This window comes from Cygnus olor, chromosome 15, assembly GCF_009769625.2.
Source record: "Cygnus olor isolate bCygOlo1 chromosome 15, bCygOlo1.pri.v2, whole genome shotgun sequence".
Lineage (NCBI taxonomy): Eukaryota > Metazoa > Chordata > Aves > Anseriformes > Anatidae > Cygnus > Cygnus olor.
This window is the reverse complement of record NC_049183.1, coordinates 4,525,256-4,550,037: the sequence shown is the minus strand read 5'-3', so window position 1 is coordinate 4,550,037 and position 24,782 is coordinate 4,525,256. Positions and strand designations below refer to the sequence as shown.

General features: G+C 57.4%; 2 protein-coding genes across 2 annotated transcripts in view; one reads left to right on the top strand and one right to left on the bottom strand.

The window, feature by feature from the left end:
* Positions 1 to 3,090, bottom strand: part of LOC121078287 (syntaxin-binding protein 4-like) — a 49,918-nt gene extending 46,828 nt beyond the window's left edge. The window contains exon 1 of the mRNA XM_040574288.1: positions 3,008 to 3,090. The gene's annotated coding sequence lies outside the window, so the exon portion shown is untranslated. The remainder of the gene's footprint in view (positions 1 to 3,007) is intronic.
* Positions 562 to 24,391, top strand: PPL (periplakin). The gene is made up of 22 exons (XM_040574269.1): positions 562 to 747; positions 7,427 to 7,526; positions 7,761 to 7,915; positions 8,308 to 8,428; positions 9,117 to 9,242; positions 9,466 to 9,507; positions 9,623 to 9,784; positions 10,741 to 10,848; positions 11,305 to 11,400; positions 12,466 to 12,588; positions 13,336 to 13,482; positions 14,051 to 14,202; positions 14,505 to 14,602; positions 15,168 to 15,325; positions 16,095 to 16,273; positions 16,355 to 16,493; positions 17,378 to 17,571; positions 18,172 to 18,322; positions 18,620 to 18,703; positions 19,142 to 19,258; positions 19,952 to 20,044; positions 20,684 to 24,391. Exons 1-22 carry the CDS (start codon positions 686 to 688, stop codon positions 23,366 to 23,368), a joined length of 5,292 nt encoding a protein of 1,763 aa, XP_040430203.1. The 5' UTR covers positions 562 to 685; the 3' UTR covers positions 23,369 to 24,391.
* Positions 24,392 to 24,782: the final 391 nt, after the last annotated feature.

Genomic DNA, 24,782 nt, shown 5'->3' with positions numbered 1-24,782 from the left:
CCTGCTGCGTGGGCACAGCCCTCGGGAAGGGTGCACTGGCCCAGGGCACCCACGGCCCCGCTCAGCGCAGCCGCTGGCCCCGGTGCGCCCTAAGAACCGCAGCACGCGGCGGTGCTGGGGCAGGAGCGGCGGTGCTGGGGGTGGTGAGTCCCAGCCTCCATCCCCAGCCCACCAGTGGGGAGGGAAGCAGGGGCCGCATCAACGGAAAGGCGGCCAGCGGGGCGAGGGGGGGGATTGTGCCCCTCTGCCCCGCTCTCTGGGACCCCACCCGCAGCCTGCCCCCAGCATAGGGACACGGCGCGGAGGCCACGAGGATGCTCAGAGGCCGGAGAACCCCGCCACGAAGAGAGGCTGGGAGCCGGGGGTGCCCTCCCTGCGGCCTTCGGGGGGGGGGGGGGTGCGACGGGAAAGCCGGGGAGGCTCCCCGAGGGAGGGGACCGCGGTGACAGGGCGAGGGGCGACGGCTGCGAGCTGCCGGCGGGGAGCCCCCGCCCGGCCCCGCCCCGGGCCAGCCCCGGCCGTGCCCCTCGCCCGCCGCCCCGGGAGGGCAGGAGGCAGCCTCCAGCCTCCAGCCTCCAGCCTCCAGCCTCCGCCCCGCCTCCCGCCGCCGTCCCGGCGCAGAGCCTCCCGGCGGCAGCGGGGCGAGAGCTGGCGGAGCGCGGCGGCGGCGCCGGCCGGGGACGCGATGCACTCGCTCTTCAGGAAGCGCAACAAAGGGAAGTACAGCCCCTCGGTGCAGAAAAAGAGGTGAGCGACCCCCTAAGCCCCCTCCCCTGCCCCGCCACCGGGCTGCCGGTGCCGAGCAGGCGGCCCCGGGGGGCGCTGAGAGCCCGGGTTGGGGTCGGGGGCGTCGGGGCGCCGAGGTTGGTCTTCGCCGCTGGGTTGTCCGAGGGGCGATGGCTCCGGCCCTCCTCTTTCCATCAGCTCTTTGGGTTGGCGTGGGGACAAGTATCGGTTGTGCCGGGCATTAAAAGGAGCAGGGCTGGACGTGCCCGTCGGAAGGACGCAGTTAAAATGGGGGGAAAAAATAAAAGGGAGGTTCTCCTCCCCCCGAGGAGGCACGGCCGCCCCCCGGGCTGCGCGATCCGCTGCGCGCTGGGGCAGAGGGGACGTTTTCCCAAAGAGCTTCTTGGGATCGATTTGATGTTGGGATCGATACAAAAGATGTCGGGTTCGGTTCAGAACAGCAGCCTCCCTGTTCCTCCCTGCACCAAGGAGGGGTCCCCAGAGGGGACGGTGCTGCCCTGGCCTGGGAGCCCAGGGGACCAAACAGGTCCCCTCTCTGGGGCCAGGCTGGCTCAGGGGTTGCCAGGTACCCCCTCCCGGGAGGAGAGGGGCGGCCCCGAGCCTCCCCGGTGGCCCCAGCCCCAGCGATCCCATCGCCGGAGGAAGGTGCGAACACCCTGCTGCGTCTGCGCGCTGGCAGCGGAGGGCTCGGCGGGGAGAAGCGCCGTGCCTGGGCCGATGGCTTGGGACCCTGAGCAGCGTCGTGGTGCCGGGAGGGGATGGACGTGGGCACCTGCCCCACCGTCCCCACCCCTGGGCTGGCGGCTGCACCCTGGGGTCCCCAGCTGCCAGCCGGGGTCGGTGCCCATGGCCGGGTGCGATGGAGGTTCGGGCGCGGGAGGCCGCCCGCCCTGGAGGCTGTGGGCCAGAACGAAACCTTGTGTTCAGGGCTGGATTGTGCCAGCTGGGGAAGCAGCACGGTGCTGGGGCCGGGGCCACCTCCCTCCCTGCAGCCGGACCGTGCTTCCCGCGTGTCCACGCACACCCGGGGGGGGCGGGGGGGGGCTGCGCCCATTATCCCCAATTTGTTAATTCCTGCGTTGGAGTTTACAAACACCTGGGAGTCCGGGGAACACTCCCCGCTGTGGGGAAACATCCCCGCGATGGGGAAGCCGGCGTCGGACCGGTTGAACCACTTGCAGGAGAAGGCAGTGGGAGAGGAGCAGCTCCCGCCGCCCCGGCCTGTGCTCCAGGCGCTGCCAGGCTCCCCGCCAGCGCCCGCCCGTGCTGCTGGAAGAACCAAGCGGCGCTGCTAACAGCAGCCGAACGCCAGGCTGTGGAAACAGGAACAGACATTTCAACACCGTGTGCGCCGTCCAGCCTCGTCCCGTGCTTCGGAGAGGGGCTGCGCGGTGGGAGGGAGCTGAGCACCAGGGCAAGGGACCGAGCCCCCGAAGCACCGCGGGGGTAGCGCGGCGCTAACCGAGCACCTCCTGCAGCGGGTTGCACCCCGGCCAGGAGCTGCTGTCCCCGGCCCCGTGGCTTCCCCAGCCGGGACGTGGAAAGGGCAGAAGTGGCATTAAACCCTGCAGAGGCATGGAGAGGCAAAGATGATTTGGGGTGCGCACGGTGAGCCAGGCTCCCTGGTGTGCCCGGCCTCGGCAGCACCCATTGCTCCTGGAGCACGTCCCCAGCACCCGGCTCCCAACACTCAGCACCCTTCCCTCACCGGCTGTTTGCAGATGATGCTCCTCAGCCCACATTTTCCGTGGTTCTGTCTTCCCAATGCACAAGTGGACAGGACCAGGGCCCAAGTCTCTACACAGAAACATCCCCATCCCCTCTCCATCCCTCCAAAAAGAGACGGGAGGCAAGGGCACCATCCCCAGGAGCCTTGTGAGAGATCCAGCTGCCGGGGCTGGATGTGCCAGGAGAGGCAGGGCTGGGGGTGCAGCACGTAATTTACCTTTGTAGATAGATAGAAAAGCATTTTTCTGGGTAAGCGGTGCTCAGAGGAGCTGAGCGCTAACCAAGCGGTGGTGCCGGTGGGGTAGTGCTGTGCCCCTAGGAAGGCAGGATACAGACGCATGGGGAAACCCCACCAAACACCCTCCCCGGTACCCTTCCCACGCTCCGAAACCAGGAGGTGGGCTCGTGAAGAGCTCGGGAAGCGCAAAACACGGGGCAGCTGTGGGAGCTCGCCCTGCTGCCTGGAGGGATCCCACCCGCTGCCAGCAGTGGCGCAGGAGACCCAGCGCCCTCCTGCCCGGCCCGGCCCTACCTCGGGGCTGGTGCTGGAGGCTCGGCGGAGGCCCTGGCTGCGGGGCTGACACCGATTTCTGGAGGCTGTTTTGCAGGGCTGGAGTCAGCAGTAATGAATAGACAACCGGTGAGTCAGGGAGCTGCTCTGTATTTATAGCGCAGCGAGCCTCGCCATCGCCTGGCCTATTTTTGCTTTAATTTCCATGCACATTACAATAATATATCGCCATTAATTCAAGGGAAGATAAACATAATAGCAACAAGCTGGGCTAAGCCTGGCAGCCCTGCTGTCCAGCTACGCCCTGACGTGTGCGCGCTGCTCCCAGCTTTGTACGAGATTCCAATCTCTCCCAAACCAGAGTTACGCTAGCTGAAGCCCGGCCCCTTTGTCCTCTGCTCCACCACAATCCCGTGCCAAGGCAGCCGTAAGCGTCCCAGGGGCATTAAGGAGGGGACACTACACACGGGGGGCTGCCAGGGGCAGCTGCAGCCTGCTGAGGAGGCTGGGAGGGTTTCCCAGCAGAGCCCCCAGGGGAGCAGGGGCCGCAGGAAGCAGCAGGACAGTGTCTGACCTACGGGCAAGCTGTCACCACAAACGGGAGCTCTCCCGGGGACCACGTTCATCCAGCGCAGTTGAAACTCCACGAAATGTCCATCTGAACACCCTTAATTAGGGGTGTGGGTGAGCTCCCCTCCTCGTTTGAATAAGGAAACAATCGGAGAAGCCAAAGGGACCACCAGGCCAGCTGTGACCCTGCCCACCTCCAGGCACCCGCGCCTTGGGGGGGTTTGCTCCAAGCAGCTCCAAGCAAAGGCACAGCCTGGTAGGTGGAGAGGAAAAAAAAAATCGACAGGGGTCACATCACTGCTAGGGGAAGGAGGTGCAAATTTCGGCACGAGTCAGAGACCTGAGCGGGTGCACGGGCTTTTGCTCGAGCACCTCAGTCGGGGTTTGACAGGCAGACCTTGAGCCCTCTAAAGCAACCGGGAATTGGTGAGCCGAGTTACAGCCCTGAAAAGCAAATGCAAACGGTGTTTTGTGGTGGGCTGCAAGGCTCAGGAACGTGCTGGCAGGGCGAGAGGCTGAATGTGTTGGTAGGGGGTGGTGGGTAGTGATGGTCCAGGCTAGAATTTGGTCTTGGAAACCAGTTCTCCTCAATGCAGCCTCCCTGGGAGAAGTTTTCAGCAGCCAAGTTTTTGCCTTCTCAAAACAATCACCGTATTGCTCTGAAAAGCTGGGGAGAGGGAGGTCCCTTGCTCCGCGGGATGCTCATGCACCCCAGGGGAGTCTTTGGACACTTTCCCCTGGCACTGCAGGGGAACACCGAGCACCTCCAGGCAGCTCTCAGTGAAGCTGGAATCCTCCCAAGCCTGGTGAGCCACAGCAAAAACATCTCCTCTCCCTGAAGAGCAAGAAAACGGCTCCAAAGCGTGTGCTGATATGAGTTTCATCAACAGATGCTCGAGCACGGAGCAGCTGCCTCCTCCCCGCTCCCCAGCTGCGAGAAATCCGGAGCAAACCCTCCCCTCATCCTGGAATCATCCCCGCTCCTTTGCCCTGGCCAGGCCATCCCGCGGCCTCTCTGAAACAGCAACAGGGCTTTTGTCAAACACAGCTTTTCATGAATGCTATCATTTTTTCCATTGTGACCAGAAAAGTCCTTGGAAATGTTAAAGTTCTTCAGAAATGGCAAAGCCAGTTTGTCCAGGGATTTTCTTTTTTTTTTTCTTCCTTTTTTTTTTTTTCTCCTTTTTCAGAACAAAGCCCTCACTATTTGGGCTTTGCCTCACCTTTTCCTCTGCAGGCTCCTTGCCATGCCCAGGTCCCGGGCACCTGGGCCAGGTCCCCTGGGAGGTTTCTATCACCTTTCCCCATCCCAAAGCCCCAGCAGGTGCCAGCCCTGCCAGGCTCTTGCACGAGGTGGAGGCAGCAAACCTCTCCTGCTGCCTGCACCAGGAAAGGTGAGGCTTGGAGAGCAGAGTGATGCCCGCGTCACACCAGAGCACGTTCCTGCTCGCTGCAAGCAAGCGCTGCGGAGCCTCTCCACGTTTCCTCTTCCCTGCCAACCCTGCTCAAGCACTGCACCTGTATACTTCAGCAGCAATTTCTGGATTATTGGGCAAACCATCCGCCCTGGCGCAGGAAAACGGGGCACATCCTCACCCCGACGCATCAGCCCCATGCCAGCTGTCCCGGCGGGGCCGTGAGGATGCTCCCGGCAGAGCTGGTGCCCAGCCGAAGGCTGACAGCTGCTCGCTGGGTCCCGATGCAGGAGATGGACTTGGCTGATGCAGAGCCCTCCGAGCAAGCACGAACGCTGGGCTCTGCGGTCACCAGATCACCAGCAGCAGCTTGGAAAGCCACGGCTGATGTGCAGCATTGCCACGGATCCCAAGCCAGCCCTTGCTTAACTTTATTTCCTTCATACAATTTGGAAGCTTCTTCAGCACAATCAAAACCAGAACTAGGAAAGCTCCGAGCCTCTTCAGTCATTTGGGATGGCTTTTCCATCCATACTATCAATCCACTCAAACCCCAAAGATTCATCCCTGGGCTCGTTCAAAGACACAGGGACTGCACCAGCCACTGCACAGCCAAGCTGCCAGCATGGGGCGAGCCGGGATCCGGTAGCAGAAGCCAACGCTCGCCCTGGCAGGCAGCAGTGACAGACACAAGCCACCACCCCACTCAGCGCCATTCTGGTGATGCAGCTTCTATAAAAAGAAATATCAGCGCAAACCCTGCCCACGCCAGAGCTTCTCGGGGAAGCTCAAGCTTCCGTGGATCTGTCAAACACCACCAGCCTGCAGGGGCAGGGCTTCAGGTGGGGAGGAACAAGCCTGGGGCTTTCTTTTTTTTTTTCCTATTGAAAAAGGCAGGACGTGTGGCAGGCACCTGTCCCGAAACTCAGCACCAGTGCTGGAAGAAATTTGGCCAGACCCGGCTGTTCAAGCTCTTCTTCCCCAGCACCACATCAGAAGGGCAGCGAGCTGCGAGCACCCGAGTATCCCCACCACGACCATGCGTGACCCATGAGGACCCTGTGCTGTTCCCACAGGCACGTGTCCGGGGAAGCCACCACGAAGCCCTCCCCAGGGACTGGCTGCTCACGCTGTGCTGGGGTGGCCGAGCCCCCAGGAGGGACCAGGGGCTGCTGCAGGAGCCCCCACGCAGCCGGGATGCTGCGACCCGCCGATAGCGCCGCTCGCGCCTGGACCCCGTCCCGCTGCCCTCCGGGGAGCAGCTTGTGCAGGAGCCACGGGGCCTGCCTACCAGCAGCTGTAACAGCAATTAGCATTTCCAAGCGCCATATAAAGATTAATTCTGCCACCATGTAATGAGGTCATTAAGGCTCATTATCCCCACTCAATAAATGATTGGGATCGGAGCGAGCCAAGGCTCCGGCGATGGCTCCGGTCCACACAGCAAAGCGGGCACGGCCGGGATGCAGCCAGCTGCGGGCTCCGCCAGCACTTGGGAGCACAAAACCCGGTGTTGGTGCTGTGGGTGATCGCTGGCCCAGCCCCACGGGGCCGTGCGGCGTGATGCCAGCAGCTCTGCGGGGGAGATGCTGCGGTGCTTCAGCCCCAAGTGCCATTGCCCTGCCGGCAGGGTGTGAAGCCAGCCGGGACCTCGCAGCTTCTTGGCACGCAGCGATAATGCAGCCCAAGTGACAGAGGAGATGAAATGTTTAAAATAACCACGGCAATGCAAACGCTGTGGCACGGGGCGTTCCGTGCATTAGCAGGAGCATTTGCTCCAGCTCAGCCGTCCCTGCTGGGAATAGTTGGCTGGCCCCGTGCAATCTCTTGCTGATGTGAAGCAGAGCAGGCGGCCGGCTCCGCACCCTGCCGGGGAGAGGCTGGCACCCCCGTCACCCTGGGCACGCGGAGGAGGGAAGGAGAAACCCTGCCTAGCAGGAGGCAAAGTGCCCAAGCGCACATGCGGCCCGCGCCGCCCCATCCCCTTTTATTTGGTCTAAATTCCGTGCACCTCTTTGCAGAGCAGATGTCTCCGGAGGGAGGCAGGGCTGCTGCAGGCAGAGCGCTCCGTACAAGTGCTGGGGAGGGCAAACGCCGTGCGGAAGGGGCGGCAGGGGCTGGGGGTGCTGGGGCAAAGCAAGCGGGGACGGCGCGCAGCCGAGCCCTGCGCTGCGAGCGGCCCTTCTGCACCTCGTGCCAAGGGAGGGTCAGGCTTGGCAGCGGCATCGCTCCCATCGCCGCCGCGTTGGGAAGGCCCCAGCCACCGCCCCCCTCCTGGCAGAGCAGCGGCGTTTCGGAGTGTTTTGGAAAGTGTTCGAAAGGCAGCAGTGAGTCACGCGCAGCTGCAGTGCCGGGCGGGCTCGGCTGGCCCCCGGCCATGTGGCAGGGCCACGGCGTGCCAAGAGCAGACCCCCACGGGGCGACAAGCTCCTCTCCCTCTCTTCTTCCTCCCCAGCATCTCCAGCAAAGAGCTGACCGAGCTCATAGAGCGCCTGCAGAAAAATGCTGACCAGGTGGAGAAAAACATCGTGGAGACCGACTCCCGAATGCAGAATGTGAGTATGAGCCACGGCCCCATGCCCACAGGCTCCTCCAAGCACGCAGACCCCCCTCGGGGGTGGCAGAAGGGATCCAAAATTTCCTCCTGCCCCCCAGCCAGCCTGCCCAGTGCTGCGGCCCAGCAGCAGTGGGGGGGGGGGGGGGACCGTGACTGGCACCCACCCCATGGCGGGCTGGATGCTGCTGCTGTCCCCTTTGTGATCGTTTCTCCCCCCTCTCCGCCTGCCCAGGACTTGCACAAGATCAAGGCCTGCCAGCTAGCTCAGTACAAGGAGCTCACGGCTCAGAAGCTCACTGAGTCGGACAAGCTGCTCTACGTGCTGGACGGGGACGCGGCCATCGCCAGGCACATGAAGCACCCCCAGGGGGACATGATCACAGAAGAGTGAGTACCGCGGGAGGGAGCACAGCCCCCTCCGGGGGCTCGGACTGGCAGCAGCCCCTCGCGCACACCCTGCGGCTGTCCTCAGGCACCTATCGAGCCGGAACCACTGCTCACCAGCCATGCATAAATCGCTGGGCAAAGCACATTGGGGCGACATCTGCCCCCAGCCCCGAGCTGGAGGTGTTGCTGAGAGCCTTGGCAGGGGACGGGCACGCAGAGCCTTTGCCCTCTCGCTCCCCAGCTCGTTGCTCAATGCCTGCCCAGCCCAGTTACATGGCTGAGGTCCCCAAGGCGCTGCCTCCGCCGGGGCCGGGAGGGGATGACCTCCAGCTAATGGCCGGTCCGGTCCATGCCCACGTGCTGCATCCTACCTCGTCCTTCCCTTCCCGCAGCATCCGGCAGCTGAAGGAACGAGTGGCAAACTTACGCGTGAAGCACGACCAGATCTACAACTTCTGCCTGCAGCACATTGAGCCCCAGGTCAACTGGTCCACAGTGATCGAGGAGAAACAGGTACCGAGGGGGACACCAGTGCCCCTGCCTGGGGACGGTGCTCGAGGCAGTGCCACTGCTGGCATCTGGGCCGAGCAAGGACAAGCTCTGGGGGTGGCGTGGCCACGCAGGAGCCCACCAGGCTGTCGCTTCTGGGCGAGCTTGGGCAAACCTCTGCTGTTCTCCATCCACGGATGGAGACTGCGCTCTGTCCCTGGGCAGCGTGCTCCAACGCCTGGCTGTGGAAAAGCTTCCCCTGCCACCCAGGCTGCACTTCTGTCCCGGCGTGTGCCAGTTGGCTCCCATCCTGCTACCACATGCTGCTGGCTTCTCAGTAACTGCCCTGCGGTTACGGGAAGGCTGCTGCCGGGTCCCCCCGTGCCTTCTCCTCCACATGCTGGAGGCTTGGCCTCTCCCCTGCCTTGCCACCCCCCAGCCTCCACCTGCTTTGGTCCGTGGCACATGGTGGTTCCCAGCAGCACTGCTGCATCACCTCCACCTCTCAAATCCCCAAATCCAGCTTGTGGTGCTGGGATGGGGGAGCACAGCCCATGCCAGCCTCTGTGTCCCTCAGCACGAGCCAGCAGAGCCTGTCCGAGCCCAGCGCCACTCCTGTCCAACCTCTGGTGGCCAAGAGGAACCTGCCAGCTCATGGCCACCATGCCCCGTTGTCCTGTCATTAATTTCCTCCCCCCCTTGCGTGCCACAGGACGCTCTATGTGGCAAGGGCTTCGGGACTGACCTGCCGCTGGTCAACAGCCAGGTAGAAGAGCACAACATCTTCCACAACGAGGTCATGGCCATCGGCCCGCACGTCACCAAGGAAGGCACCAAGGTCAGCTCGGCCGCGCCGTGTCGGGGTAGGGGGGGGACAGGCAGCTCCCAAACCTGGCCCAGGTTGGGTGGGTGCCCAGCCTTCCTCCTGACCTCGGAGCTGAGCATCCTGCACCGGCCCTAGCTTAACGAGGAGGCAAAGGCCATAAAATCCCCATCCCCATCCCTCATCCACTCTTCCTCAACCACCCTCCCGACTGTTGCCTTTCTCCTCCCGTTACCAGGAATACACGAGCGACCTCCAAGCCAAGTACCAGAAGCTGCTGGTAGGAGACCCCTGGGATGGGGGGCTGGGGGGGGGGGGACGAGCCCCTCGCAGCCGCGCTGCGGGGTGGGGAGCGGAGCGGAGCACGGGGCTCAGCTCCCCCCTCACCCTCCCAGGCCAGCTCGCAGCAGCGGCAGCAGGACCTGAACGCGCTGCAGGACTACATGCAGCGCTGCACCAACAAGCTCTACTGGCTGGACCAGCAGGCGAAGGACCGGACGCACTACGACTGGAGCGACCACAACCTGGACTACCCAAGCCGGCGCCGCCAGTATGAGGTGGGTGTATGCTCGCACCAGCCCCTTCTGCCTCAGTTTCCCCCCTCCATCAGGAAGCACTTTGAGACCTCCAGGTGATAGAGCAGTAATGCTGGTCCTTGCCTCCTGCCAGAAATAAAGCAGAGAGGGAACCTGGCAGTGTAATCACTGTACGGCCTACTTACTCATTTTCCCTTTCACTGAATAATATTTAGTTTCTTCTCCAAATCTTCTCTGCCGTTACAAGAGAGGTAACACTTATTAACGTCACTCCTAGGGGAAAATATTGAAAATTAAATTCTATCCCCTAATCTGTATTCTGTTAGCTAAGGTGTTTACTCACAGCATCTATTTGTCTATTCAAAAATTCCTGTGCATGTGCGTGTCTGAATTTTGCACATGCAAATATTTACATATTTGAGTAATTCTGTGATATAGGACATACATTACACACCTGTGGTGGGTGATGGGGGAATGCATTATGAGTTCTTACACAAAAGAGTGGATGTCTCTTGTACATCATGTCACTGCCAGAAGAATTCACTTTGTGACAAACACTTCCTGGCCTCCCAGAGCAGATCGTTCTCCAGGCAAACAAGTTGTCAGACACGAGCCATAATCAAAACTTAAAATGGGTGGAAGGAACTGGTAATTTCAGCACTGAGTTGTCATGATTCTCTCCTTTAGCTCAGTGTTAGCTTGGCAAAAATCTCATCTTCAATGAAAACTGAAAAAAAATGAAAGCTGCGGTAGGGGAACACCGTGCTTTTGGTCTTGTTCAGGCCCTCACAGCCAAGCCATAGGATTAACCCAGGGTCCCCTTAGAATCATAAAATCACTGAGGTTGGAAAAGCCCTCCAAGATGGCCCAACTATCCCCCTACCACCACTATCACCCGCTAGACCATGTCCCTAAACACCACGTCCAACCTTCTGCTTGTATGGACATCAACCAGCACCCCGCCTCTCTCCTTCTAGAATTTCATCCACCGGAAGCTGGAGGAGAAGGAGGAGGCCATCAATAAGCTGCACGCGGACGGAGACCAGCTGCTGGCCCAGAACCACCCCGGGAAGAACGCCATCGAGGTGAGCGCTGGGGCTGACCCCGGCCTCCCGGCCTCTTGGGGCACTCCAGCATGGGACCTTGTGCCAAGGCCAGGGTGCCAAGCGGGAAGTTACCTGCATGTGTGTGAGTGGGGTCTGGGGGAGTGGGGAGAAACCCCAGTAGCTCTTCCCATCCTCCCCGTTCCTCTGGCGATTGTCCTGGGCCAGCTTCAAGGGACAAATTGTGTTATCACATTCCACCTCCAATGGCAAGGTGGACGTCAGGCCATGGCACATACTGCCTCGTTCCCCACAGTCCCATCACAACACCCCAGCTTTGGGCTAGGTTTATGGTATTGCTGCCCCAGCTCTGAGCCAGGAGCCTCCGGAGGGGCTCACAGCCCCTCAGGGTCTGGTTGCTCGGGGTGGGTGCTGCTGCTTTTGGCCAGCACAGGGCTGCTGTCGCCCTCTCAGCACTGACGTCGCACGGTGTTACAGGCGCACATCGAGGCGGTCCATGCCGACTGGAAGGAGTACCTCAACTTCCTGATCTGTGAGGAGAGCCACCTGAAGTTCATGGAGGACTTCCACAAGGTACCAGAGCCAGGGGGCCATGAGGCACCGCCAGGCCAGAGAGATGCCAGCGTACCACGTGCAAGTCCCAACTGCCAGTGCAGTAATTGCTTGGCCAAAGCGCAACTTGCTCCACCGCCGCTGCCTGCTGCCAGCACCCTTGTGCACAGACAGCTCTGCTCTGTCAGGGCTTGCAGCAAGGCTCCTGCCACCCCCTTTTCATAGGATCATTAAGGTGGGAAAAGCCCTCCAAGATCATCTGGTCCAACCGCCGCCCTACCACTATCACCCACTAGACCTCGTCCCTAAGCACCACGTCCAGCCTTTCCTTGACACCCCCAGGGATGGTGACTCCACCACCTCCCTGGGCAACCCATCCCAACACCTCCCCACCCTTTCTGAGAAGAAATTTCCCCTAATTTCCAACTTTTGCCACCTCGCTGCCCCCCGGGAGCAGAAGGGCTTTGGGTGGAACCTGCACCTGCAGCGCACGCAGTGCTGCCCGTGGGGAGCGCGCGCGAGGGCCAGGCGCTGCAGACAGATGGCTGCCCGATAAATCGCATCTGGCAGCCGGGGAGGCTCCGCGGGGAGCAGGTCGGGCCGGATTCCTCTCCCACAGCCTGGGCGGGTTGAGGACGTGACGAGGCTCCTGCCAAGGTGGAAGTGGGGTGCCCAGCCCAGGCAGTGCCTCTCGTGGGCGCCCACTCAGCTCCTGCTGGAAGAAGCCCCCCCGTGGGGGGGTTCGCATGGGGAAGGGCTGGGCTCTGCCCACCCCTCTGCGCTGGCACTGGGGACAGCATGACACTGTCCACCTGAAACCCAAATGAAAGGTGGGGAGGGCAGGGAAAGGTGCATTGAACAATGCAAAAAGCAGGCTGCCCCATTATTTTTCTCTGCAGCAGTCTTTCCCTAGCTCCGCTATCGCAGATAGCAACACCTCATCCTTCTCCATGCGCTTGTGAGGTTTTTGCTGCCCACACTGCCTGGCTGGGGCTGTTCCTGCTGTGGGCAGCACTGGGCTGCACCTCTGCTCCAGCAGGGGAGGGATTCTCCGGGGATTTCACCAGGGATTTCACCTTTCAACAGTTTCAGAAAGATGCGAAGGACGCCCAGGAGCTCTTGAAGAAGGTAGATACAGACCTGGACCAAAAATACAGCCCCGAGTTCAAGGACAGATACCAGCTCGAGTCGCTGCTCAGGGAGCTGGATGTGAGTACTGGTGGAGGCAGGACTGGGGGGAGCTGGAGCATCCCCACGGCACCCATGGGTGCTGGCCCTTCTGGGGCAGGCACCCAGCCCTTGCTGCTGCCTCCCTGTGCCCAGCTCTTCCTCCCCCTTGAGCTAGAGATTGCCTCTCCCACAGCAACGTAATTGCTCGCTGGGCTGGTTTTTATTTGTTCTCTCATTAAGCCAGTGCTCATTAAGGGCGGGAGCATAATTAGACCCGCTGCTGGAGGAGGTGGTGGGATGAGCTTGTGCTGTGGTGAGCTGGGCCGTGGGGTCACCAACCGGGACCCGTCCATGCTGCAGCACATCCCGGGGTGCCGGGAGCCCCTCCTGGGAGCTGCCCTCTCCTCCCCCCGCCCCCCCGAGCCCAGCACCTGCTGCAGGACACCCCCTGCACAGCCAGCCACAGAGCAACCCCTGCACAGCCTTTCCAAGGGGCTAATTAGAGCTAATTGCTGCGGATGGGACTATCCATGGACTACACAATCAGGGGATGCCTGTGGCTGGTGCCACGGCACGGTGACCACGCAAACACAGCCCCCGTCCTCAGCCTGGCCCTAAAAGCAGGCAAGGGGGACAGGGACATGCTCGGCCCAGGACCACAGCAGTTGCAGGGCCCAGCAGCCATGGTTGCTGTGCCACGGTATGAGCTCTTGCCCGGCTGGGAGGGCGCAGAAGCTTGTCCCTCTCCCTCCTTCCCAAGTTTCTTTGGTCGTTCTCCCATGCCAGGACCAGGAGAAGGCCTTGGACAAGTACGATGCCGTGGTGCGGTCACTGCAGGAGCGCAGCCAGCATGTCCTACCCCTGCGGCACCGCCGGCAGCCGCCACTGCAGCCTGTCCCTGTGGAGGCTCTGTGCGAGTACGAGGGCGAGCAGGTACCGTCCCGCCAGGGCCTGGGGGCTCCTCGGGGGTACGGGGTACAGAGGTGACACCCGGTGAAGGAACGGGCTCTGCGGGGACAAGGCAAGCAGGTTGTGCAGCTGGGGAGGAGCGGTGCAGGATGGGGCCTGGGGAACGCACAGCCACAGTGCCTGTCACACACCCTCCCTGGTATTGCGACAGCTCAGCTCCATCACATTCCCACGCTGGGACAGTGACGACATGCAGGCATGTTTCTGACCAAATTCACTCCCAGCACCATCCCTCTGGTGCAGTCGGGGCACATCCATGTCCCCAGCGCCAACAGGTGCTGTCCCCGCAGGACGGGCCAGTCGGGGTGAAGCAAGGAGACACAGCACTGGGGAGCAGCATGGGCTGACTCAGCTGCCCGTGCCTCCTCCCTGCCCTGGTGCAAGCAGAGGCACGGCTCAGAGCTGGGCGCTGCAGGGAGGGAGCAGCAGGGCATGAGTTTTCTGCAGGGGGCGGATGCTGGGTGGCGTCGCACGTGGAGGGGGGTGGGAGGCACATCCTGACCTGTGGCCGCTGCCGGTTCCTGTCCCCTAGGGCCAGATAACCCGCGGAGCCCACTACACCCTGCAGAAGAACAGCGGGGACGTCTGGGAGGTGACAGACAGCACTGGAGATGCCATCAGCGCCCCGGGTGTCTGCTTCATGATCCCCCCTCCGGACGCGGAGGCGGTAGCGCTGGCAGACCAGTACGTGCAGCTCAGCCATGCCAGATCCTCCTGCTGCCACCACAGCCTCAGCCCTCCCCTTCTCTCCATCCACATTCCCCTCCTCAGGGAGGCATTAAGGGGGGGGGGAGCCTGCCCATTCCTTTGGGAGGTGCTCACAGGAGCAAGGGGTGCAGGCAGGCACCTCGTCTGCCCCCCTGCCACCAGGCATCAGGCTGCAGGGACCCCCTGGCTGGGCTTCACCCCCACCTCCATGGCCAGGATGGGTCCTGGGGGGCGAGGGGCCGGCTCTGACCCCGGCCCTGTGCTGTCCCGTTTCGCAGAATTGCTGACAGCTACGTGAGCGTGAAGGAGAAGACCGCCAACTGCAAGAACATCCTCCAGCAGCGCTACGAGGGGCTGAAGGCCGACAGCATCGGAGGTGCGGCTCTGCCCGGGCAGCCTTTGGCTTGTCCCTCCCCAGGCGCTAAAAGGGGGTGGCTCTGCCTTGTCCCCTCAACCAACAACCCCGCCATGCTGTGACATACGTGCCCCCCCTACCCAGGAGATGATGAACCACAGAATTATAGCAACATCAAGGTTGGAAAAGACCTTCAAGATCAAGTCCAACCATGAACCTGACCTCCTGAGTCTGATGTATAAACCATATCCTTAGTGCCCCCTCCACACATCCCAAATACCTGCAGGGATGGGGACCCTACAGGAATGGGGCAGCCCAGTCCAGTGCTTGGATCATGCTCCCTTGGGCTCTTACTGGTGGCTGGTTCACGCCCATGGCCGAAGAGTTGGGCTGCTGCTTGGTTGTGGTGAGAGGACATCACCAACAGCTTCCCACCTGTTCAGGGTCCCCAGGCAGCACTAGGACATGTGTGGGGCTCGAGCAGCCCGGTTGTGGTCACAGGGGGCAAGGAGCCGAGGAGGACATGGGTTTTGTCCTTAGTGGTGGGACTGAGCTGGCTCTAACCTGCTCCCCTCTCCTCACCCAGATGCTGCATCAGTTCAGGGCCGCCAGCTCCTGGCAGGGCTGGAGAAAGTACACAGCGACCTGGACAAGCTGGAGAAAGCAATCACGGCAAACCTCCGCCCGCCGCTGGAACAGAGTCGGGCTGTCCAGGACAGCACCGAGCGCTCCAAGGACCTGAAGGTATGAAGCAGGCAGGTGGTGCTGCACAGGGACCCTGCTCCCAAGGCCAGGGCCACCCCCAGGGGTCTCCGTGGTGGTCCTCAGTGTGCTGGGTGCTGTAAGTGCTCCTGGAGCATGAGGGCATGGAGCAGTGCCACCACCACCAGCAGCTAAGGAAGAAACAAAACCCAAACACTTAAGCTCCAGGGCACTGCTTCTCCTTGTGCGCAGCTCAGCACCTGCCCCGCTAGGCTCCAGTGCTGTAACCTCCTGCTCCCTTCCTCTTCTCCTGACCCCTAATTAGGCCAGGCTCCGTGCCACAAACCTCCCTTGTTTTAAGAGGAAATTCGGTTCCTAGTTACATCACCTGCCAAGGGCTGTGTCAAAATCCGAGTGCCGCCACAAGTGAAGGCAAATTGCTTCAACTGCCTGCAGCGCTTTGATGTCCAGGCGAGAAGTCATCCTTCAGGGCACAGAGCCCAGGGGTCCAGACGAGCTCAGCATGTTTCCAGCAGAGCTGGAGCTGCTGTGAACCAGCCTCCTGCCCCAGCCAGAGCTTCCTTGTGCCAGCACTTCCTAAGTGCTAGCGAGCTTGCCCCAACAGAGCTGGATACAAACTCGGATAGAGAATATCCTCTTGTTCCCCATGGGCTGAAGGGCACCGGCCACCAAATGCACGCCTCAGCCCTGCCCTCCCTTCTTGCACCACATGGCTGCAGGTCAGCCAGTTTCTGCTGTAGCCACCAGGTCCTGGTTCGGTTGCTACAAAGGTTTTGTTTTCCTCCCGCAGAACATTACCAATGAGGTCCGTCGCATTGAACCAGAGAAAATGAGGAAGATCCAGGAGTGCGAGGTCTTCATTGAATCAGTGCCGAACACTGGCAGCGCCACCTTGGTCAAGAACAAGGTGGAGAACACCACCAGGAAGTACGAGCGCGTGGTCCAGCTGCTCAGCGCCGCCCAGGAGAAGTAAGTCATGGCCTGAGCCTGGCATGCTGCAGGAAATGGGTGCAGGTGTGCTTCAGTACCTTTGCTCTTGTGTCCATACAGAGTTGAGGTGGCCACACACCTCGAGAAGAGCCTCCAGCAAGGCCGAGACCTGCTGTCCACGTATGAGAACAAGCTGGTGACAGATGACACTGTGCCAGAGGATTTGCGCGTGATAGATCGCAAGAATGAAGAGCTGCTGGTGAGTGCTATCTCCAGCCAGTTTTCTACCCTATTGATGTGCTCCCCATACAGAAACACCTTCAGAGAGCTGTGGGAGTTGCTGCTCCAGTCGCAAACGTGAAGCAGCTGGTGAAGGGACAGGCTCCCCCAGCTGGGACCTCACTTGACTGCAGCGATGCCCACAGCCAAGCAGAGGCAGACTCTCCTTGGGTTTCCTGCCAGGTGTAGCTCAGCAGGTGCTCTCATGGGAGGCGAGGAAACTGTGCAGAGACCTTAAACACAAACCATTCCCATCCCCAAACCAGAAGGCAAATGCCAGTTGAGTATTTCTGATTTGAGCAGAGAAGCAAAATATACGGTGGTCTGGGAAAAGCAATGCAGAGGCCTGGTACAGAAAAGGTCTGGACCTGTCAGCGTACTGGGAACAGTTATCTTGGAAAAGAAAACCTGCCGACCAAAACCGGCAATCCTTCTGCTAGGAAGGCCAAGAACTGGGCCACAATTTCACATCCTTCTTCAACTTTTTCGTCAAGGCCCCGTGTTTAGACTGGCATGCAAGAGCTTTCACAGCTCCTTCCGGAGCTGCTGCACCTGCAGGCACGGGGTAACCCCGGGGGGCTTGCAGGAGGAGCACCAAACATTTCACATACAGTATGCTTACTTCTAAAGATTAACAGAGAAGGGAGAGAGAGCTCACTTCTCCCCAGCTGGTTTACCAGGTGGCTCTGCTTACAGTTCAGCTCTAACTTGCTTTTCTCCAGAACTTGCAGCACTGCTGCAGCTCAGCCAGTCCTTAGCATCATCTGCAGCTCCAGCGCAACAGCTTGAGTCAAGGGGGAGCAGCGATGAAAATCTGGCACTTATGCAGCTCTGGAGAATTTCTCTCTCCTGCTTTTTCCACAGGCCATGGGCTCCGAGCTCCAATCCAAAAGGTTTCTGCTCAATGAAGCAGAGCAGAACTTGCTAAGGACAAAGACGTGCTCCAACACACTGGCCAGCAAATTCCAAGAGCACTGCCCTGACATCGAGCGGCAGGAAGCAGAGCTCTACAAACTCAACCAGCGCTTCAACAACCTCAGCAAACAAATTGACCACAGGTAAGACTCCACGACAGTATCTAGCTAGAACTGGACCAGCCTGGAGAGCTGGGATATTTACAGTAGAGCAGGATCTGGAAGAGGCATAACACAGTCTAGGAATGAGCAGTTGCAGAAGTGCTTCCAGGGAGGACTAAGGAGGAAGTAATAGAGGTTCCTGGCATGCACTGGCTGGGTAGGTGTGGGCAGCCTCTAGGATGAAGTGCTCTTGCAACAGAGATGGGGACTTTGGCAAGAGCAACTGCATTGGCCACTGCGTGGGTACAGTAAGAGTGCACGAGCCGCCATCCACCCACATCTGCCCCTGCCCGCATCACGTCACATCTTGTACCTTCTTATCCCACTAAAGGCTTACACCCAGCATTCAGCACCCTCCTCATTCTCCCTGCAGTTGCCCCGTGACTCCTTTCTCCTTTGATTTCTGCTTACTTTTATACCAACCGGGTGGCACCAATTCCTGCAGAAGAGTGGGGTGGAGAACAACTGGCTCAAATCAGTGTCTTCAGGGAACAGGGGAAGGGGAAGCAGGGCCTGGTTAAGAGGTGTTTGCAGAAGACAACAGATGTGATAGTACTGACATTCAGCTGATTTCCCCTACAGAACGCAGACCCTACAGAAAGCAAAGAGTGCCTATTCCAACTACCGCACCAACTATGACAAGATCAACCAGTTCCTTTGCAACATACCTAACTACGAGCCGCAGGAGACAGACAACATCCAGCAAGTGGAAGTGAAGCTGAAGAACCAAGTGGTAATTCTTCACGAGAGCCCTGGGCTACATGGGGGAGAGGAAAAGGAACACAAAAAGATAATTAATAGATTTAGACAGCTTCTGCACATAAAATGGAAAAATGTACAGACCTGCTGACTTTACATATTTTTATACTATAAGGTCCCATTCTCCTATCTGTGACTTGTTTGTATGTAGCAAAGCAGCTCTAGGAGGTTGCAATTCTCAGTGTTGTAACTCCAATGGCAACCCTCACAAAGGCTGAACAAAGCTTTTGGGTTTGGCATTTCCTCTGACATGCATCTCCACGCATCCTAGGCGCTCCTCGGTGACATCGCAAGCAAGGAACAGGAGGTGCAGAAGGTCTCCGCCACAGCTCAGCAATACCAGCAGGCAGTGAAGGTAAGAACTGCAATTCTGCCAGCAGGAGAATTCTTCACATCCTACAAAGAGCTGCCTGAAGAAGGGCTATGAAGCCTTGCCCAAACAGCTGAGGAGCTAAACCCAGGTGATGTGTGCTCCAACACAGACAGCATGGCCGTAAGCCAGCATTTGCTGCCTGTGAAAGGAGGGTTTCCACTCCACGCTCACTATTGGTGCGGTACCTGGCAAGTCTGGGCACACAGCTCTGGTCACTGGGCTGTAGGACAGGCAGCACCCGCCTCACACCCTGCCAGGACGTTCTGCCAAAGCACTCCAGGTCCCACCGCCCTCAGCAACTCGCCCAAACCCTGGGCCACGGGAGGCGGGAGGAAGTCCTGAAAGTCAGGGTCCAGGAGGGATCCACTCGCGAAGGGGACTCGGTAATCTCACCTTTCTCCTGGGAACCTTTTCCTGCAGGACTACGAGCTGGAAGCGGAGAAGCTACGGTCCATCCTCGACCTAGAGAACGGACGGAATGGGTACACAAGCAAGAAGCCCAGGCTCCAGTCTCCAGCCGCGAAAGTAAAAGAGGAGGTAAATAAGCAGTAGCCTACAGAGAGCTAAAGCAGATGACAGCTTTCTAGGACCAACAGGGATTTTGCAAACAATTATTTCACAGTCAGCAGCCTCGGCCCCAGAGGGGACTGCAGGGGAGGGCAAAAGACTAGGGGAGGAAGGAATTTTTCATCATTCTGAGTCCATTGATTTTTGGGGATGGGATGGCCAGAATGATGGAGGAAAAACACCAGATTTAGCACTTCCTTTCTGAAAGGGAGCGCTTCCTTTTCCCACAAGCCAAAATACTGAAAACATTTCTCCTCTCAAGACTTTAAACCAGGGAGTGAGATTTCACTGCCACAGACAGCATCCTAGAAATAAATACTTATGGAGAGGGCAGGCCATGAGCCACCTATTTATACTGGACCTATTTGTGTAAAACTCATCTCAAACTATCCTGCCTATCGAGGCAGGCAGCCAGAAGTGTCCACCTGGTTCTTCCTCGGTTGCATCTCTTTTTGCAAGTCTTGAGTAGGAAACATGCAGTCTAAGGAGGTGAGATTACTGTAAGCGTGCACAAGAACCACCTGTCCTCCCCCAAAACTGGTAGGAAGGTTTTAGGAAAGCACCCAGCGTTATTGCTTTAGGGCCTGGCCATTGTTTCTGTTCAGCAAGTCTTGACCAAACACCTCTGGCTCCAGCTTTGCTGAATGCATCTTTTTCTCGTAGGAAGCTGTTCTGGCAGCCAAGTTCACCGAAGTAAATGCTGTGAATAAACAGAGGCTGCAGAACCTGGAATTTGCTCAGAACCTCCTGCGGCAGGTAACTGAGGGCCCGCCAGCACATGCTGCATGCGGGGAGGCTCGGGAGGGTCAGCATGCTGCGGCTATCGGTTTGGATCTCTGCTTGCAGCTGGTAGATGGATACAACACAGCTGCAACAGGCTGTGGCAGTGTGATCCTGAAAGAATATTTGTGTACATGATATACATGTGCTTTTGCTATTACAAGTTGAACCGGAAACAAAAGTAGCTGGCATTTCCTGCCCCAAAAGCCCATTAGCCTGCAGACTTGTTAATCAGTTTGCCAGGAATCGGGCACATGACCTCTCTGCATTTTCCAGTCCCCACACCGCTATATTCCCCTCATCCTCAGAAGCTCCATGTCATTTTTAACACTTCCTTTTTGCCCAGCCCAGGCTAGAATTTGTGTCCCTCATGGCTAAAAGCTTTGCTCTGACAACAACTGGCATCACCAAGAGCATTTTTCAGGCTGGAAATCCAGAGAGCAGTTCAGGAGAAGCCTGTTTGCCAACATGCTCTGTTCAGTGTTGGCAGTAGGCAGCCTCCCTTAACCCGGATTAACATTGTCTTGTGGTTTTGTTACAGGAGGCACTGAAAATAAGCACTGAGTATGATCATTTGGTAATGTTAACTACACGCTTTTTTCCCCCCAACAACAGCAACCAGATGTTCAAGTAACACAAGAATTTGTCCAGACCAAGAAGTCTGGAAGGCCTATGGAAGAAGTCTGGAAGTTGAAGAAAGAGCTGGAGGATGAGACGCAGCGTCGGCAACAGCTGGAAGCCGAGATCAAAGCCATTCAGAACAACATTGTCCACCTGCAAAACCAGAAGCCCCAAGAAACGATAGTTAAGAAGGAACTGGTGAAGAAAGTGCCTGACCCCCAGCTGGAGGAGAGCTTCCACAAACTGCAGCAAAACCTAGCAGAAGAGCAGCGAAAGAACCAGGTGCTCCAGGATGAGCTGGAGGCACTTAAAATCAGGCTGCGTGTTCTGGAGCATGAGAAGAGAGAAGGAGGGCAGGAGTACATAGTGAAAGAAGTGTTGCGTATTGAACAAGACAAGGCTCAAGCTGATGAAATCCTGAGGCTCAAAGAAGAATTGGAAGAGCTCAGGAGGCAGGAAGGAACCAGAGAGAACGAGGTCAATCTGCTACGCCAACAAATTGCTGTGCTGTCCAGCGAGAAGAACAAAGAGCAGGAGAAAGTAACAGAGAAGGAGGTGCTGAAGCTGCAGAACGATCCCCAGCTGGAGATGGAATTCCGCATGTTGCAAGAGAACAAGCAGAGGGAGAGTGCCCTTAGGCAGAAGCACGAGGAAGAGCTCAGCTTCCTCCAGGAGAAGCTCAAACGTCTTGAAAAAGAACGGGCCATCGCTGAGGGCAAAATTACTGTCAAGGAGGTGCTGAAGGTGGAGAAAGACTTGACCATTGAGAGAGAGGTGAACGAGCTCCGGCGCCAGTACGAAGATGAGAAATCCAAGGGTCGTTCCAATGAGCGGGAAAAGGCTGAGCTGCTCAGGAAGATCCAACTGCTGGAGGAAGAGAATGCCAAGGTGGTTGTACAGGAGAAAGTGCGTGAGATTGTGCGCCCAGACCCTAAGGCTGAAAATGAAGTTGCCAACCTCCGTTTGGAGCTGGTAGAACAGGAGAGGAGGTACCGGGGTGGTGACGAGCAACTGAAGAGCTGCCAGAATGAATTGGCTGCTCTGAGGAACAGAGGGCCACTGGTAGAAGTTAAAGAAGTCATTAAGGAGGTCATTAAGTACAAGAATGATCCAGAAACTGAAAAGGAGCTACAGCGACTCCGCGAGGAAATCATAGAGAGGACAGGAGCAATTGAAAGAGCTGACCTCGAGATCTACCAGCTGAAACAAGAGATACAAGCTTTGAAAGATACCAAACCCCAAGTGCATACAAAGGAAGTTGTTCAAGAAATTCTGCAGTTCCGTGAAGACCCCAAGACTAGAGAGGAGGTCGAGTCTCTGAGAGTGCAGCTAGCAGAGGAACAGATGAAGCACATTGACCTGGAGAGGGAACGGCTACTCCAAGAAGAGAAGGTAAGGCAGAAGGAGGAAGAGCTTTCCCAGGTGAAGGAGAAAGTGGTCCAGCAGGAAGTGGTGAAGTATGAGCAAGATCCTGCCCTGAAAGCTGAAGTCAATTCCTTCTCACAGAGCATTGAGAGCGAGCTGAAGCAAATTGATTGCCTCCGTGAAGAGCTCCGCAAGCTGCAGAGAAGGAGGTCTGAGCTAGAGCGTCAGCTGGAAGAACTTGAGAAAGAGAGACAGGCCCGCAGAGAGGCGGAACTGGAAGTGCAGAGGCTGAAGATTAGGTTGAATGAGTTAGAAGAACAGGAGAGAGAAACGACAGAACGAGTAACTGTGAAACAGAAAGTGATCCTTCAGCAAGATCCCCAGCAAGAGAAGGAGCACTCCCTCCTCAAGCTAGAGCTAGAGGAAGAAAAGCACCGTAGACAAGTCTTGCAAACTGAACTGGAAGCCCTGAGAAAGAAGCTTCTTTCTTTGGAGAAGATGGAGGTCAAAGAGAAAGTGGTCTTTTCAGAGAGCGTCCAAGTGGACAAAGGAGACACGGAGTACGAGATTCAAAAGCTGAAGAGCAACCTGGAGGAGGAGAGCAGGCGTAAGAGGGAGCTAGATGCAGATATCAATAGGCTCGAAACCAGGCTGTCCGAGGTGGAATTCAGCAACTCTAAGTCGTCAAAGGAGCTAGACTTATTAAGAGAGGAAAACCACAAACTACACCTTGAAAAACAGAATCTGCTGATGGAAACAAGGAGACTGCAGTCAGAGATTGAACTCACAGCAACAGAAGCTCGGGATTTGAGAAACATGACCCACATGGACAGTGGAATAAACCTGGACTCCAGATTCCAAGCTCTGGAAAGAGAGTTAGATGAGCTGAAGCAGTTATCCAGAGAAAAAGATGCAGAGATCGAGCAACTCCAGAATCGCCTCAAGACAGTGGCTATCAAGAGGGAACAAAGAGAGAACCACCTGAGGCGCTCCATTGTGGTCATTGATCCTGACACAGGCAAGGAAATGTCTCCTGAGGAAGCTCACGTGCTTGGCCTCATTGAATGGAGCCTGTTTGTCAAACTGAAGAGCCAGGAATGTGACTGGGAAGAGATCTCAATAAAGGGTCCCAATGGGGAATCATCTGTGATCCTCGACAGGAAGTCCGGTAGGGAGTTTTCAATTGAGGATGCCTTGAAGAGTGGAAGGCTGACCATGGCTCAGTACAACTGTTACCTCAACAAGCAGATGTCGATCCAGGAGTTGGCAGTCTTGGTGTCCGGAAGTAATTACACAGCGCTCCCTCCACTCTAGAAACTTTTCTTAAAAGCAGCGAGTCAGAGCTGCACCTCTTGTTAGACTACCAGATCACTGCAAATCCTTGCCCTCCTTTGCGTCTTCCAAAATGCTAGAGCCTCTGCCCCAGCCATGCTATGAAGCCACCACACTGCTTGCTGTCATACGCTGTGGAAAAGCACCGCCAGTAGTGGAAAACTCATTTGGCAAGACTACAGCCAAACCTTCTCCCCCTCTTCAGCCCTACCTAATCACTCAGCCTAACGAAAAACAAGACAAGAAGTGAAGTACCTGAAGTCCAAAGACTCAGCAGAACCTGCAGTTTCTTCAACATATAGTCACGTAGTCACATAAAAAGCTGTATACAGCAGACATAAGAGAGACTGTAGGTCAAGATGACTCCAAGATGACCAGCGGGAGCTGGTTATGTCAGCTACATGTTGGTAAGCCAGGCAGTTTCATTGTGGACATCTAAGTGACGAGATCATCCCCGGAGAAAACCGGCTCTGTAAACAAAAGGTGCAACGTACATCTCAATTCCTTATCATCACCCGAATACCTAAACACCACCTTTTTGTTCACCTAAGTGCCGATGCTGGTGGGGAAGAGCAAAGCAAAGCACAGTAATTTGATGGCGTCAGCCCTAGATCCAGGAGGAGCATTCATATACCAAGGAGTTCACCAACAAGTACGTGAAGAGCCGGCAGCGTTGCCGAACACAAGATGCTAGTGTAAGTGTAAAGCATGCAACTGTAACCAAACGCAGAGTGCCTTCGAAACACAGTTAGCTTACCTCATGGTGAAAAGCCATTTGTGCTGGTATTTTACTGAATAGAGGTACACGCAGCTACATGTTTCATTTACTTGTGTAAGGGAATGGGAAATAGAGGGGAATTCTATTTATAGTACGAAATAAAGATGCAGTGGTTCCAATCAGAAGTTTGTTTTCCTTTATTATTATGGCAATCTCTTGATCTTTGGCTTTGCAAGAAGATGTCATTTCAGAGTCAGAATTAAAAAAAATAAAAATAAGACTGTCCATTTCAGATGTTGACTCTTTCTCAAGAGGGAAATTGCTGAACCAGCATTAGCTGGGACTAATTAGCAGCATGAGATGGTAGCAAACTGCACCAGCAAATGGGACTGCAGCTACAGGAAGAGGGAATTATTCTGGGACAGTACCAGAGGCTTCCATGTCTGGAGCACAATTATTTCCTTTTCCTGAATTTCTGCTTTACCAGGGAACATCTGCCCTCCCTTCTCTCCCTACCAGATTCTAGGCATGCAGACGATCAAAAAAACCCCAGAATCTTTTCACATTATATCACCAACTCATCCAGTGAAAGCTCTGGCAGATCTGTGGCGCCTTTTAACCATGCTCACGTCCAGCTCTGCCCAAGTCCCAGCCTGTATTCCTCATACAATGCACTTG